Raw genomic sequence first — 15,530 nt, 5'->3', positions numbered from 1 at the left:
GGTTTTTGCATTTCAGCTTGTCCTACTCGTGTCTATTACTTGGTTCCACTAAATGCTAATCAATCTTATTCTTTTATAATCCTACAAATTCACTCTGCTTAACATACAATGAATATATATGATAACATCACATAAATGGATAATAAACTAAATGGATAATAAACTAAAATCACTGGCTACAATGGGTTGAGTTTTTGTAGTTGCCGTATATAATAGAATCTCAGAGTTACAAACACCTCAGGAATGGAGGTTGTTTGTAACTCTGAAATGTTTGCAACTCTGAACAAAACATTATGGTTGTTCTTTCAAAAGTTTACAGCAGCACGTTGACTTAATACAGCTTTGAAACCTTACTATGCAAAAGAAAAATGCAGCTTTTAACCATCTTAATTTAAATGAAACAAGCACAGAAACAGTTTCCTTACCTTGTCAGATCTTTTTTTAAAAATTTATTGTTTCAGTCGTTTACATTTAGCACAGTACTGTACTGTATTTGCTTTTTTTTGTTTGGTCTCTGCTGCTGCTTCATTGCATACTTTCAGTTCCAAATGAGGCGTGTGGTTGACTGGTCAGGTCATACTCTGGGGTTCGTAACGCTGAGGTTCTACTGGAGTTTCTTTTAAAGATGTTAGGGAATAAAAATAGCAGATGTCACATGCTGTGTTCCAGGTTGGGTCGCCCTCTAATAGCTTGTTCACAGAGGATAATAATCGGCAACTGGTTTAGTGGAGTTATTCCTTCGGCTTAAGTCACAGAGGCCTGTGTCTTGATGCTGAAGGTCCCAGGCATCCCCTGAAAAATCACTCTATTCCCATCATATCAGTAAACATTACTACTGTATATTTATGCTTAATAAAAGCAAAAAATAACGGGTTGCATGCACTCTGCTCTTGATCAAAGTATACCAAAAATTTGATATTTGCATACAAATAAATTACTTTTCAATGCCATTCTGTTACATTGATACTGGGGCTATTACTATGCAAGGCAGGGGAAAGTAAGCATGGCTTAGCATGGCAGCTACTGGGAGTTCAAAATGGAAGAAGAAGGGAAAAAACAGCCCACAGTATAGGGGCGCTTAACCATTTTACCATCGATCCTCAGTCAGTAATGGAGTATGGAATAGACCTTAGGTCTGGACATGAAGAGGAAAAAGCACATGCATTTCAGTGCTTTGCAAAATCTTCAAGACTTACTGCAAGAGCCTCAAAATCGGGTAGTGTCATGCTACTGTCATGCTGCATTGGGTTCTAGCCTGGTGAGTTGGAATAGATCATATGGTATGTATTTGATTAGCTGGGCCTGTCTCATGTCATGTGACCAAGGAATCCGGCCATGGCAGTAGGAGCCCTTGCTCGCTGATTGCTCAGGGAGGTTGTGTTGTGGTCAAGCTGTGATCCAGTGGCCTGTAATTGCCCCAGTTTGGGCCTGATGCTGCAAGGTGCTGAGCACCCTGGGGCTATTGGGTCCTTTCCAGAAGAATCAAATGTGGAAAATGTCCACGTATCTGGAGTGGCTGAATTGTGAGTTACAACAGTGCCTTAAAAACATGCATGTGTGCATATGTGCACTCATCCTCCCTCCATGGCAAGGAAAGGACCATCTGGTCTATTGCTACTGTACATTTTCAAATTCAGTATTACAAGGATGGCTAACTCAACAGCCCCCAAACAATGAGGGAAACAACATTAGTGTATGAGATAGGACATGAGAGAGTTATATACTCTATGCTGCACCACCTCCAGGATTATTTTCTCAGACTTTGTGTGTGGTAGGTGGAGTCTGGGTAGGCCTGTCAAGAAGTGAAAGTAGTGGTACAGTGTCTGATCCTTGCTTACTGTGCTTATGAAAATGTAGACATTTGCACTGTGCTTGATCTAGAAAGATTTGCAGGATGGGAGAGAAAAACATGGCCATTGTATATCAGTCAGCTGGCTGCATTGACTTGCTTCTGCCAATCTGGAAACATGTTAAATCAAAAATTAAAGTATCAACAAAGCAAGAGACAGATTAAAAAAGCTAAATCTATTTCTAGAAGAATCTCTAGTTTCTAGACAACTGAAAATGACTTTGAAATGTAAGTTTAGCCGTAAGAATTATAAATGTGTAGAGGCTTTACTTTTTGGGATGGGGAGTCTACATAGGTGGGGGCAGAATAGGGGAAGAATATTGTGGTCTTGATGAAATTTAGTAAATTATTTCAGGTTTCAGAATAGCAGCCGTGTTAGTTTGTATCCGCAAAAAGAAAAGGAGTACTTGTGGCACCTTAGAGACTAACAAATTTATTTGAGCATAAGCTTTCATGAACTACAGCTCACTTCATCAGATGCATGCAGTGGATAATACCTATGTTGCTTATATCCATTCCTATTCAACAAATAATTCTAAAAAGCATGTTTCAGTCCCATAGAATTCAATAGGGCTTAATCATATGCTTAAGGTTAACCACATTTAAGTGCTTTTATGAATAAGGCTAGGCTGCTGAACAGTGCTATAAGAGAGAAAGTGAGTCTGGATTATAACACTTATCTCTCACTTATCACAATCAAATTGATTGTCAGTAAAACTAGCTGTCCTTCGTTGTGAAGTCACTGGATCTTTCATAACATACACAATTCAGGCTCTATCTGTCTTGAAACAAGGGTCCAGTGTAACAATGAAAATGTCAAAGTCTCAAATACACCCAACAGCTTAAATAAAACCAGATGCTGAGGGAAAGTCAAGTCATAGCATTTGTTGTTGTGGACCTTGTCCTGACCCTCCTCCATAATTGATAAAGTTCCCACAGACATCTGTGGTCCATGAGTCAGCCTTTTTTTAATGGTTATCTTACATAAACTTCAGCTTAAATGCTCGCCAGAGCCTGACTTCCTCTTAGAGTTTTATCTCACAGGGTCTGACTGGTTTTGTCCCTAGTTATTTTGCTTCAGAGACAGACACTCCATTAGCTATCACTGTGTTGGATCAAATAGGACTTGCCTGATCTGGTGAGTCAGCAGAAGAGCAGTGTAGAATCCTAGAAACCTGATACTCTGTCACAATATTAATCTCTTTTAATATCAATTTCAGACTGACAAACTAATTAAAATGTACTAGTCATGAGGAACTGGGTAGAGTATATTAAACAGGAAAGGAATCCATAATATAAAAACGGAGAGGGTGACAATAAAGAAAGAACCAGCCGGGCCTTTTATAAACTAAAGGCTACTTTTGGGAAAGAGTGTAATCTGCTATATCAAATATTAGTGGTTCTTGGATGACTGACATTGCTTTTGTGCATGTAGTAGTTCTTTATAGTTCAAACAACTATTGTTGGCTTTAAAAAAAAAAGATCTTCAAGTTAACTTCTAGATTGGTGTCTTTTTTTAACGTCAGGATTTGCATAACTACAAGCAGACACTTTATTTGTATACTGACACTGCTAGGAGTATAATGGCAGCACTCCCTCATGCTTTAACTCATTTGTTTGAAACTTGTTAAGACTGGATGTGCATGTTTACTAACACCTTCCTGTGTGATTAACATTCTACATGGGGATTAGTGTCCACAGAATGAAATCCCCATATAGGCAGAACTAGGTCCTGGAGCTGCCTTACCGCATGCGTTTTAGAGGGAGGGAGGAAAATACCGCTATTCTTTTGGATCTTGACCTAGAAAAAATGAGCCTGTTGGCCTATGAAAGGGTCTGAGGTACCTGAACTGTGTAACCCCAGAGGCTATTTACTGATCAAAAGGAAAGTGCCCACTTCCTAATGGCTCTCTATCCCTCTTATATGGCCCCCGTTACCATAGTATCTGAGCGTCCCCCAGTCTATTTAGCATCACAACAGGTCTGCGAGGTAGGGAATTGCTACTATCCCCATTTTACTGATGAAACACTAAGGCACTGAGACACAGGTGACTTGCTGGTGGTCACATAGGGAGTCTGGTGGAGTAGGGACTTGAACTCAAGTTTCTTGAGTCCCAGGCTAGGGCTTTAACCACTGGACCAGCCTTCTTCTCTGTGACACTGAGATGTGCTGAATGACTCAGTAATGCCCCTTAATCTTCTCCTCCCCTCCCCTCCCGTCTCTCAAACATTCAATCTCCTGTGAAGATTCATTCAATCAGAGAAGCATTTTCGAAGTGAGACTAGTGTAACAATATTTAACTCTTGCTGACTGAGAGGACCACATCAGAGGTCAAAGAGAAGGAAGGCATCACATGGCCTGATGATGACCCCCCCACTTCCTCTCTAATGAACCTTGGTGAAAAGGCAAAGGGCTGGGCCCCATTCCACACCAGTGCCTCCTGGAAATTCATGGAGAGATCATGGTACTGGTTGCACTATTAGAACCTAAACAGAATGAAATGGAGAGCAGTGGGGCATGGGACCTACCTTTTATGAGTTTGTCTCTCAGGGTTGCTCTGCAAGTCCTCATGGATGAGCTTTATTTTTTAGGGGAGTAAGAAGAAGAGGTGGTATGTGGATTTTTGTGTCTGGCTGACCTTTTCCCATGGGGAGATAGGCTTGCTGTGAAGGAATCTTCTGTTGCCTTTCCAAGAGCATTGTGTGTCTCAGAAGTAGAGCTGGTTAAAAATTTTCCAACAGAACTGTCTTTCATTGGAAAATGCCGAATTGGTTCTCCCAAATGGAATTCTAAAAAAATTCTTCTTCCTGTGAAACATTACTCATTTTTTACTTTTTGTCCTGAATCAAAACAAAAGTGTTTTTGTTTTCCAAAAATTTTAAGTTTTTTATGCGAGGGAAATTCTGTTTTCCAGCCAGCTCTCCTCAATAGACTGTGACTATACTGTAAACCTGGCAATTCTTGTAAACCCTATACTTTTAAGTTGGGTGTGGTGTGAATGTGCTAATTACTAAAAAACTGGTAGACAATTTTTTTTATTTAGCACACACCAATTCTTAAAAAACATATTTATCAAGTGTTGTCAAAGAAAAATTCTCACTATTATATTAATAACTGTGAGTCAGTCCTTCCTCAAGCAAAACCCCCATTTTGTCGGCTGCAAAGAGGAAGGATTAGGTTCGGGATTTTATATACATATATATGTATATACTTGTATAACTGATTAATTTGGTCAGCTGATTACTGTCTTAATATGTTACTTTAAGGCTCTTGCAGTCTTTGGTCTATCTTGATATGTGTGGGATTGTTACCGGAACAACATGAAAAGTTTAGCATTAAGTGCTTAAGTTTATAGTCTCTTGTGGGCAAATATCAGATTCCATTCAGTAATTGTTTGCAAAGTGGGATGGGCAACTTCAGAATATATTTAAATTGCTTAATATAGTTTTTATTGCCAAGTACTGGAAGGCATTAATCTGGATATAGCTGTGTGACTTGATCATGATATAATACACAATACTAAAACATGATTAATATATTATAATACACTTGTCTTTTGTACTAATTTATTTTCACATAAACATGGATATTTTTATGGGGTGCTATCTGCTGGGCCTTTACGCTATGTTCCGAGCATTCAATGAGTATAATCCCTCCCCTCAGGGTTGACCTCGACTAGCTACATTGAAACAAAAACTACAGTGTGTTGTCTCATTAGGATTGTACAGTGAGATAGTTATCTCGATGTAAAAACCTACCTTTTTTAAAGCAGTGAAGACATAACCAGCTATACTTAACCACCTCTCTACAAGACTCTTCAGATCTACAGATGAAAACCTCTATAGCTGTGCCAATTGCAGGAGCTGGGCTCTGGTTTGAAATCAGTGAAATGTACCTAAAGAGAAACAGGATCCGTCTGTAGATCAGGGATCATTGGTTTGTTATATATCTTTTTAAAAAAAACCCTGATTTCTATGTTGTCAAAATGTTGGGAAAATCTTTTTAGACAAAATCTTCATGCTCAAGTATAGTGCTTTAATTTTAGATAAGGGCTTGTATTTCTACATAGCAAATTTCACTATCTTTGCAACTACCAGTAAATACATGTTGTCCAGAGGGTAAATAGGACCCAGATGATGCTATACTCACTTGAGACGGTTCTCCATTTATACAGATCTTATTGCTTTATTCATTATTACTCCAGGAAGAATAAAGCAACTTTTTGTCTTGTTCAGATGCTGACATCTATTATTTTTGTTCCTTGCTACTAGGCAGAAAATCTATTTTTTGTCTTTTATTAGATTCAAAATGAATCACCCACTAATATAATACTGAAGCACTAAAGACTTCAGGTAAAGAAGATTTCTCACCCATAATCAAGGAATCAGATGCATCATGTTTTATCACGATAATGAAGCCTTTGAAAACCCAGACTATCATTACTCAGAGACATTGGAGATTGACAGAAGGTAAGTTTGAGGAATAATTTATAAAAGTTGTGACCAATAGTACTGTTGGTAATAAAGGAAATTGAATATTTAGAACTCATGGGAGCGTGGGGGATGAAACTTGTTACCAGTTCTATTTTTGCCCTTCATTTCAATCACTCCTTAGTTCTTGTCTGAGAATGTCTGTGGGGTCTCTTTTGCAATGTTGTTGTAGCCGTGTAGGTCCCAGGATATGAGAGAGACAAGGTAGGTGAGGAAATATCTTTTACTGGACCAGCTTCTGTTGGTGGAAGATACAGATCTGAAGAAGAGCTCGGTGTCACTCAAAATGTGTACCTTCCCCCAACAGTAGTTGGTCCAATCATACCTCAACTACTCTCTCTGTGTTTCTACATTTGTCAGAGTGGCTCTGTTATTGTTTTACACTTTAGAGTAATATGTTCCAGGATTTATAGTTGCAGGTACCAGGGATTTGTTGGTTTCATCAATTTTTCAGCCGATGTGCAGCCAAAACGTTTACTGCATGCTTGGAGCCTTGAGCCTGACTTTACAAATGCTTATACATATACTTACTTTGAGTGATCCTCCCACTGACTTCAGTGGGACTGAAGTTTTAGTCTCTTTAATTCAGTTTGTGATTGGTGCTTATGTCAGAACTTTGATTCTAAGGATTGTATATTATGAAAATGTTTTAAAATGTGGTAAAGTAAGATGATACATAACTTATTTATGTCAAAACATTGTTTGAATACTGCACATCTAGAAACAAAGATAAATAGATATATCTTACCTTTTTGGTCACTGTTATTCACTCCTTTTTATTTGTTTGCTCACACAGCAGAGAAAGAAATTCATCCTTTCACCAAAACCTTCATGATTCCTCCCTGGATGATGACTCGTTGTACAATTCCTATGAAGGTCACAGTGGAAGAGGACAAAGAAACCAGGATTATCCGATGGCTATACCAATGGCCTCAATGCAGCCTGGCTTCCGATACAGCCACAGCACATCGAGATCAGCTATGCCCAACACAAATCCATATGGAAATCCACATAGTATGTAATTCCACATACCAAAATCCTATGTATAATAGACAGTATTTTGGGGGTCCGTTCCTGAGGTTGATCCAAATACCTGCTCATCTTGATTTCTAAAGGAGTTCTACATTCAAGGCATGTTTTATAGAAGTGTTTTATAGAAGTGTCCCTCTTAGGAAACTTAAAATGTAACATCTTTGTGGGCAAAATGAGAGGGAGGAAAACCCTTAGTTTTTTTTTTTTTTTTTTAAAAAGAACATTTTAGCAAGTATTATTTCCATCCTGTCACTCCAGAGTTTTATTTTTTCTTATGTTGTGCTTGGGAGGGGGAAAAACAGAACATTAACATTAGTTACCTACATTTTAAAAAGTGATTAGTGGGTTTTGGGTGCTTTCTTTTCTGCGTGCCCAACTTGAAACGCCTTAATGAGGCCTCATTTTTTAAAGAAAATTTTCTGAGCACTTTCTGAAAATCAGGTACCTTTATGGTGTCTTATGTTGAACCTCCAAAAATTGAGACACCCACAGTCACTAGCTACTCTTGAAAATGTAGGCAGCTAGCATCATTAAGTTTGTCTTTCAGTAGTCTATGGCATGGTGTAACTATACTATACAATATAATGATTGATTTTAAATGGGCATACTGTATTAGAATGAAGGAAGAGCATAATTCTAGGTCTATTGTGCTATGCACAGTAGCACTGAGTTTATTACTGTAACAACAAAGCCAATCTTCTGTGAAGAGTTTTAAACATTTCTTTGTGGCTTAATACTTCTGCTTTTCCCTCTAACAGCTAATCCTTCCTTTGAGTATGAGCCAGAACTAGCATACGCACCTCCCTCCACCTTTCATGCCGTGGATGGTCCTTATGTACGCAGATCTTCTGATATGTCTGATGGAGGTAAGGGTTAAGACACAAAGATGGAATGGCCAATGAGAACATTGAAACTTTAATCTCTAATGGAGGATGACAGCTGTCTTTGGCTTGAACTAACCAGACTTTATCCCTTGATAAGATATTTCATACTAACGAATGTGGAAGGTTCTTTATTTAGTTCAGGTGGCTGATTGTCCAGGAGTCCTCACTGAATCCTAGTCACCATTAAATATAAAAATATTTCTTAACAACACCACTTCATTGTACCAGAGCTTTCTGGAACATCCTGGTGGGTGGTGGACCCCATCTCGTGGCAATGAAAGTGGAGTTGGTTGGGAATTTTTTGATGAATTATTTTTTTATCAAAAAATGCCCGTTTATCTAAACTGAGACTGTTCATGAAACAGATTTTGATTTGAGGAATCTCCCAACTTGTAAAAAAGGTTGTAGGGGGGAAAATGTCAAAATGTCTTGACATTTTCAAAACAAAAACATCAAGCTTTCCAATTCAGTGGCTTTTCACTTTTAAAACCTTTTAGTTCAATTTCAGAGGGTGGGGGGGAGGGGCTGAAATTGAAACAAAAAGTTTTGATTGACCTAGATTGGGTTTGTTTGGGGTTGTTGTTTTTTTTTTTTTGGTTTGTGAATATTTTTGAGATTTTGACTTTTCATCATGAGAAGAAATTTTGAACTCTCAAAATGTATGTGTGGGACATGCAAACTGTTCTCTCCCCCCACCCCTTCCCAGCTGTATGTGAAGAGTTTGGTATGAAGCAGAGTCACCTATTTGAACGAGAATTCCCTATAAGCAGGTGTACCCCTGTAAATCACTTGTGAAGTTATTCAGGGGGTTGTGGGCCCAAATTCTTTGCTACTGTGCTTCCACTGACGTCAGTGGAATTACACCAGCAGAGAATTTGGCTCATCATGTTTGTGTGTGAAGGATAGTCCTTAGTAGTACCTAAAGGGGTGGGGCTTTGGGCAGAGGGGTAGGGGCCAGGGGCTAGCCTCCCCCACAGATGCATTCACCCACCACCCATGCAATTAACCGACAGGTCCTTTGGGACTAGAATAGTGTAGTTTAGGACTGAATCTTTGACTAGATACTGGAACACAGTCAGTCTTAAAATGATGGTATTAGTGGCAATTTATTGTCTGTGCCCTGCATAACAGACTATATTGTGGATCCATCAGGTTTCAGCATCCTGTTATCCTTTTCATTGTGACATATTTGGTAACTATTTGCTGCTTCTAGAATTCCTTTAATGAAGAATTCTCTTCTAGAGTTTTTGCCTAGATACGCTGGAAAAACACAGCTCTCTTAGCTATCCTTAACCAACTTTAACCTTTTAGGAACATGTAAATGGATCTGGTTAACATCTGATTTGGGGGGGAAATTGGAGTCTTACTGGAAAGTAACAATTATGTTGCTTCATGGAAATGACCTGTTTCAAAGTTCCACATTATAGAACATAGAGTGAGGGAGAGAAACTTAATAAATTTCTCCTTAAGACTTCTAATGCTTGGGAAATGGATACCCAGAACAATCAATTGAAGGATAAACTTCCAGACATTGAGAGTCCAGGGAGTACCTCAGAAAAAAGACAAACACATTTTCCTTTCTCTAATCCTTTTAAATGGATACAAAGAAAACTGGCTCTGAGTACAAATGCTACTATCCCCATTGTTTATTCAAATCTGAAGGGAGACATTGCTGAAGACCCACAAAGGGAGCATTTGTTAGCAGACACTTCAGACTTTCCTGGTCTTCTAACCCCAGAAAGCTTAAATGCAGAAGAGGAATGCAGCTCTGAGCTGCCTGCATCTTCTTCCCAAGTGGCTGCTAGTGACCAGAAAAAGGTGTTTGTAAACTTTTCTCGCTCTTCAGCTTCAGTAGAGGAAGGTATAAGCATCCAGTGAACATAGCGCTTTTGAATATTGGGATGGGGTAAGAAGATGTGTTGAATTCTGATAAGAAAATGGGAGCCTATCTCTTAGGGCCAGATTCAGATACCCTTACTTATGCTGAATAGTATGTTATTCCAGCAATAATCTCACTGAAGTCAGTGGGAGTACTTGTGTAGTAGAGTTTACCCTGCATGTATCCCAATCTGGCCCTTAATGTTCAGTTTTCAAGTTTGAAAAATTACACATCAAATGTGGGAGGATGGGTATTCTTTACTTAACTGGACTATGTGGAAAGTGAATGCGTAATGAACAGGTCTAGCTAAGCTAATTTGGCATTAAATTTCTTAGTTCATTAAAAAGTATGTCTTGTTCAGGTAGCTTCAGTCAGAGATATAACAGAAGACAAGCTGACCTGGTCTACAGGATGCCTTCCAGCCTTCTCAGACTAGACACAAATGCAGAAACATATAACGAAGACAAACATAAACAAGGTAAGGTACTTAGAGAAGTAGTGCTGGGATTTAAATATATTCTTATCCCAGAAAAATGTGGAGGACCTTCATAGCCAATATAGAACAACAAGAGAACTTGAAACAACTTGCCACAAATGGCATTCTCTATACTAGAGAAACCCAGTTGTGAAACAATAGGAGTGTTGAGGGTTGGGCTTGCTAAATACATTAGCAAGAGTTAGGTGTAAAAGCCTGACATGGTTGTGTTTTGCAATATTTGGCCTTGTCTTCACTATGAAATAAGATGTATATTTGACATGTTAGCTAACATGTTCATTAATTGTGCTAAAATCCTATGTAGATAAGACAAGTTGTAGTTCTAACACATGTTAACTGGTTGCGGTAAACCTTAAGCTCCCCACAAGGTTTTATTGTGCCAGGCTAACATGGGTTAAAATGATAACTGTTTAATCTACACTAGAATTTTAATGTGTTAATTAACATGCTACCTGACGTTTTTAAAATACACCATTTTTCCTAGTGTAGACATGGCTTTTTTGCCTCTAGCTGATGCTATTTTACATTTTTTGATTCACATTCAAGTGACTCTCTCAAGCGGACAATTATTAAAATGTCTCATAAGCCTCAAAATAACAAATCAGACACCATATATAAAAAGCTTCTCAGCAAAAGTACAATTTGTTTCCATTAGCACAAAATTTACACACTACTACTAACGAAAAATCTTTTTTAAACAAAATTAATTTTCAGTTCACTGTTTGTTTTTTATGAAAATTTAGAAACCAAAACCCCACTAGAAAAAACAGCAGGTAAGAACCTTTTTGGAAAGTTTGAGTCAATGTTTTTGCTTATTTTGTATTACAGCCCATTGTACTAACAGTAAACCATCACTGGGTATGAATGGTTTTTGAAAGCATTAAAAATTGTATTCTCCCAATGTATCTGTATTACAGAAGCATTCATTCCAGAAAACTAAGAATATTTAGTGCAATACCACTGCTAGCTATCACTAGCTCTCAGTTTCATATAGTTTAGCTGAGTCTTGATAGCAGTGCATATTGGATGTCTTATTTCCAGTCTTCTTCCTCTCATTCTTTGCATGAAAGTTAAGATGTTGTTATCTAAAGTTCTGGATGGATATAATTTTTTTTTGTACATCCTACCGACAGAAGAAAAATTGATCAAAAATCTTGCAAGCATGTCCAGCAGAGAGAGAATTAAAGCAATCCAGAAGACACCAAAGACCATGAAAGAAAAGAGAGACATCAGGTAAATGTAGAATGTTTATTAAAGCTTAGTACTAATGTGAACACACATACTGTTTCTGGCATCTACTTAACAAATGCAGGTGTCTGCGTATTTCCTTGCTAGATTCTCAGTCAATTATGGAACAAAACAACTGGAAAATAACTTCTATTAATAACATGTTTTAAAGTAGCATCTTACAAGGCAAATCAGCATTCAGTAAGGATGGCAGGATATGCATTTTTGTTGGATGGGAGCAACATTTCCTCTCGTTGACAGAAATATCCTGTTCTGTTTATATAAGAAATGTCATATGAAATATGGATTATGATGTTTAAGAGTTTCAAAAGTGATTTCAGCAATAAGAGTGGAGAAGAGGCCGAGCAAAAGAGGTTAAAAGTAATGACTGATTTACCACTATCACAGTGCCATTGTAGAGCCTATCCAAAGCCCATCACCAACAATAAGCAGGTATTAGATGCAAGGAGGCTAGACTGGCACCAGACTTGTCTGTCCTGAGGCAGGTTGTGAGTTAACAGAAAGACAAACAGCAAAGCTGTCTCCCTAAAGTCCACATTTTAGTAATTTTTTGGCTGCTACTGAGTAGAGCTGGCTGGGAATTTTATCATCTTTTTTTCTGAAAAATGCTGATTTGTCAAAACTAAAACTTTCAAAACCAGGTTGATTTTTAGTTGAATTTTCCAACTGGAAATTTTTTTTTAAAAGTTTTTTAAATGTCAAAATGAATTTTTTTGACAATTTTAATATGAACAATTCTGAATTTTTGCTTTGGTTTGAAACAACTTTCTGTTTTGAAATGTGAAACTGATTAGACTGAAAGCATTGTTTTAAAAAATGTTGAAATTGAAATAAAATATTTTGATTGACCCAAACTGAAAGTTCTTTGTTTATTGTTTTGGGGGGTGCTCTTACATCTAGCAAAAATTTTTTGTGATGTTGATCTTTTGTCCTGATTTAGGATGGTAAAAATTTTCAAACTTTCAAAAGAATACACTGGCCATATGCTGCCCAACTGTGCTCCTAAACACGTACATAACAATTCTGTTTGCAGCAGTCTGTAAAACACAATATGGTATATTAAATGAGAAGTTCCTCATTGGTTTAATCACCCTCCTCCATGCTGTTCCACAGGAATAAAGTTCTCATGGAGAAAACGAAAAAATCAGTGAACTACAGTACTCAGAGTAACTGTTGTACACAGTGTCTGTACAAAACAGCATTGGTAAGTGTAACCTGCCTTGTTCACACAAGTTGGGTTAAACTTTTTAAAACTAAGATATCATTGCTAACTCCAGAATTGCATAGCATATTCCCTTATGTTACCTTTACTTGCCAATAGGCCAAAGAACCAGTGCACTTTTATTTTTATTTAGTTATTTGTTAAGTTGGATTATGGTAGCACTTAAGAGTTCAAGTCAAGGAAAGGCATCCTACAAATAAGAAGAAAGTGAAGGAGGGGAAAATGTTCCTAATTTAAAAATACAAATATGAGAAATGTGGGATTGTCTTGTGTGACTTTAATTTGAATACTATGTAACGAGTGCAGTATCAGATTACCTGTTAATGATCATATTTCTGTCTCCTTCTAATATTAGTCCTATCGGCGATTTAAAAATGGCCTGTCGGAATATTTGCACTTATTGCAACTATGGCAGAAGACTCTGAAAGTCATCGGTGGCAAGTTTGGAACCAGCGTACTTTCCTATTTTGTTTTTCTGAAGTGGTTACTGACTTTCAACATCTTCTCATTCCTTGTAAACTTCAGCTTCATAACAATCCCACAGCTTATAGTATCAGGACCAAATAACCTTTCGTTCAACGGTCTGGAGCTTCTCACCGGGGCTGTGAGTATGTAGAGGCAGGCACAAACTAATACTGTATACAAGAGATACATTTTATAAAATCATCCTAATGCAAAAAAACAGCTACAAGTATTTTCTAGGTTTCAGAGTAGCAGCCGTGTTAGTCTGTATTCGCAAAAAGAAAAGGAGTACTTGTGGCACCTTAGAGACTAACAAATTTATTTGAGCATAAGCTTTCATGACTACAGCTCACTGCATCCGATGAAGTGAGCTGAAGCTCACGAAAGCTTATGCTCAAATAAATTTGTTAGGCTCTAAGGTGCCACAAGTACTCCTTTTTTTAAGTATTTTCTAGCAACAGCTGGGTGGAGTGGAAAAAGTTTTAATAGTGCTCTTATTTGCTTCCGGTCACTGTAAAAATTTTAGTTTGACTTACAGTTCATATTGAACAAAAGTCATAACCAACTAACAGCTGCACAGTCACCTGTATGATATTAATTGATCTCAATCTAATTCCTAGAGCATTTGTGTCCTATTCAAAAACTGCTTGGTGCCTTTTTGACAGCCTCTTAGCAAGCAATTGAATAGGCATGAAGACTGCATTATCCTTTAACCCCTTCTGCATTATCCTAAGAGACTATCAGCAGTGAATCTTCTCATGCTATCCTTCCTCTGCAGATATGTTAAGGACTTCAGTTTCTAATGCTGTGAACCCGGCACATTTCATAAGCACTGAATTCTTGATTTTTGCAAGGAGCTGGGCAAATCTTGCATAGAGACTTGTTGAAGTCAGAGGGACTTTACTTGAGTGGACCTTTAGATCTGTGCTGAGATCTCTGCACCAGAGGGCCTAAATACCTAAATATTTTTTGGGGGAAGAAAAACCTAAAGTTAAACACCCCAGTATCCCAAACTGTGCTAATTTTACTGACACTCTGCTCCTGTTTGGTTTGTTTATTTGGTCAGAGAGGAGGAGCTGTTCCATTTTTGGGGAGATTAGTTTTTTCCACACATGACCTTTTCAAGAAAGTTGCATCATTTCCATTGTACACCTGGGAGGGTGTCTATCTACACCTGGGGTGGGGTGGGAGGGTCTATCTAGTGAAATAGTAACCCAGACTGGTAGCTAAGACCTTCTCAATATGAGGAAGCCATGTTGGGTTTTTTAAGAAGGGTAAATATGAACATTCCTGCTGGAATTCTCTTGTAATGTTGCATTTGTGCATTTCAGTTAACGGTTCTCAGTCTTCAAGTGTAAAACTGTTGTGCTCCTAAGTTTCTGGATGCAAAGTAAAAGTACAGCGATAAGGTATTACAGTATTTGCAGAGTGCTTCTTGGGAAAGATGGCCAAATAAGCTTTGATCTAATGCCAGTTGCAATAATTTTAAATAAGGTCCACTCCTTCAAGGTGTTATGCACCTGCAGCTCCTTACAATGATTTCTAGGAAAAGGAGGGGTGATCCACTGGCCAAAAGAAGCACTTGGCACCTGTAAAATTGTGATCAGTAGTGGGGGGGAAGGAAGGCCCTAATCCTGCAAAAACCTTACTAGAGTGATCTCATTGGGGTGAATGGATCTGTTCCTGTCAATCAAGTTTTGCAGGATAAGACCCTTGAATACTCCACTATATTCAATCAACAGCATGTCTTTTGAGTGCTAACCCAATTTCCTCATCATTTTAGGGTTATTTTAAAAAAACAGTGCTCTACTACGGTTTTTACACCAACTCTACAATCATGAAAACTGAGAACAACTCTTCCTATAACATGCAGCTGGCCTATATTTTCACTATTGGGATTTATTTCATCATCTGCTTCTTTAGCTTGGTATACAGGTACAATAACTATATATTTCTCCTGCACTTTA

General features: G+C 38.0%; 1 protein-coding gene across 14 annotated transcripts in view; it reads left to right on the top strand.

The window, feature by feature from the left end:
* TMC5 (transmembrane channel like 5) overlaps nt 1-15,530 on the top strand; it is a 72,401-nt gene that overhangs the window by 18,032 nt on the left and 38,839 nt on the right. For 6 of the 14 annotated variants that reach the window (XR_006274828.1, XR_006274827.1, XM_043494049.1 and 3 more), the window contains exons 2-10: nt 6,152-6,319; nt 7,137-7,354; nt 8,131-8,238; nt 10,497-10,613; nt 11,375-11,404; nt 11,765-11,864; nt 12,993-13,083; nt 13,457-13,705; nt 15,347-15,498. Coding sequence is in view for 12 of the 14 variants with exons in the window: in XM_043494049.1 (XP_043349984.1) it covers nt 6,246-6,319; nt 7,137-7,354; nt 8,131-8,238; nt 10,497-10,613; nt 11,375-11,404; nt 11,765-11,864; nt 12,993-13,083; nt 13,457-13,705; nt 15,347-15,498 (1,139 nt within the window). In the remaining 2 variants the exon portion in view is untranslated. Of the gene's footprint in view, nt 1-1,851; nt 2,078-4,440; nt 4,505-6,151; nt 6,320-7,136; nt 7,355-8,130; nt 8,239-10,496; nt 10,614-11,374; nt 11,405-11,764; nt 11,865-12,992; nt 13,084-13,456; nt 13,706-15,346; nt 15,499-15,530 lie in introns of those variants that run through there. The other 8 variants (XM_043494052.1, XM_038418029.2, XM_038418027.2 and 5 more) reach the window with 3 other exon arrangements.

Source organism: Dermochelys coriacea, chromosome 10 (assembly GCF_009764565.3).
Source record: "Dermochelys coriacea isolate rDerCor1 chromosome 10, rDerCor1.pri.v4, whole genome shotgun sequence".
Lineage (NCBI taxonomy): Eukaryota > Metazoa > Chordata > Testudines > Dermochelyidae > Dermochelys > Dermochelys coriacea.
The sequence above is the reverse complement of the archived record's forward strand: the minus strand, read 5'-3'. Positions and strand labels throughout refer to the sequence as shown.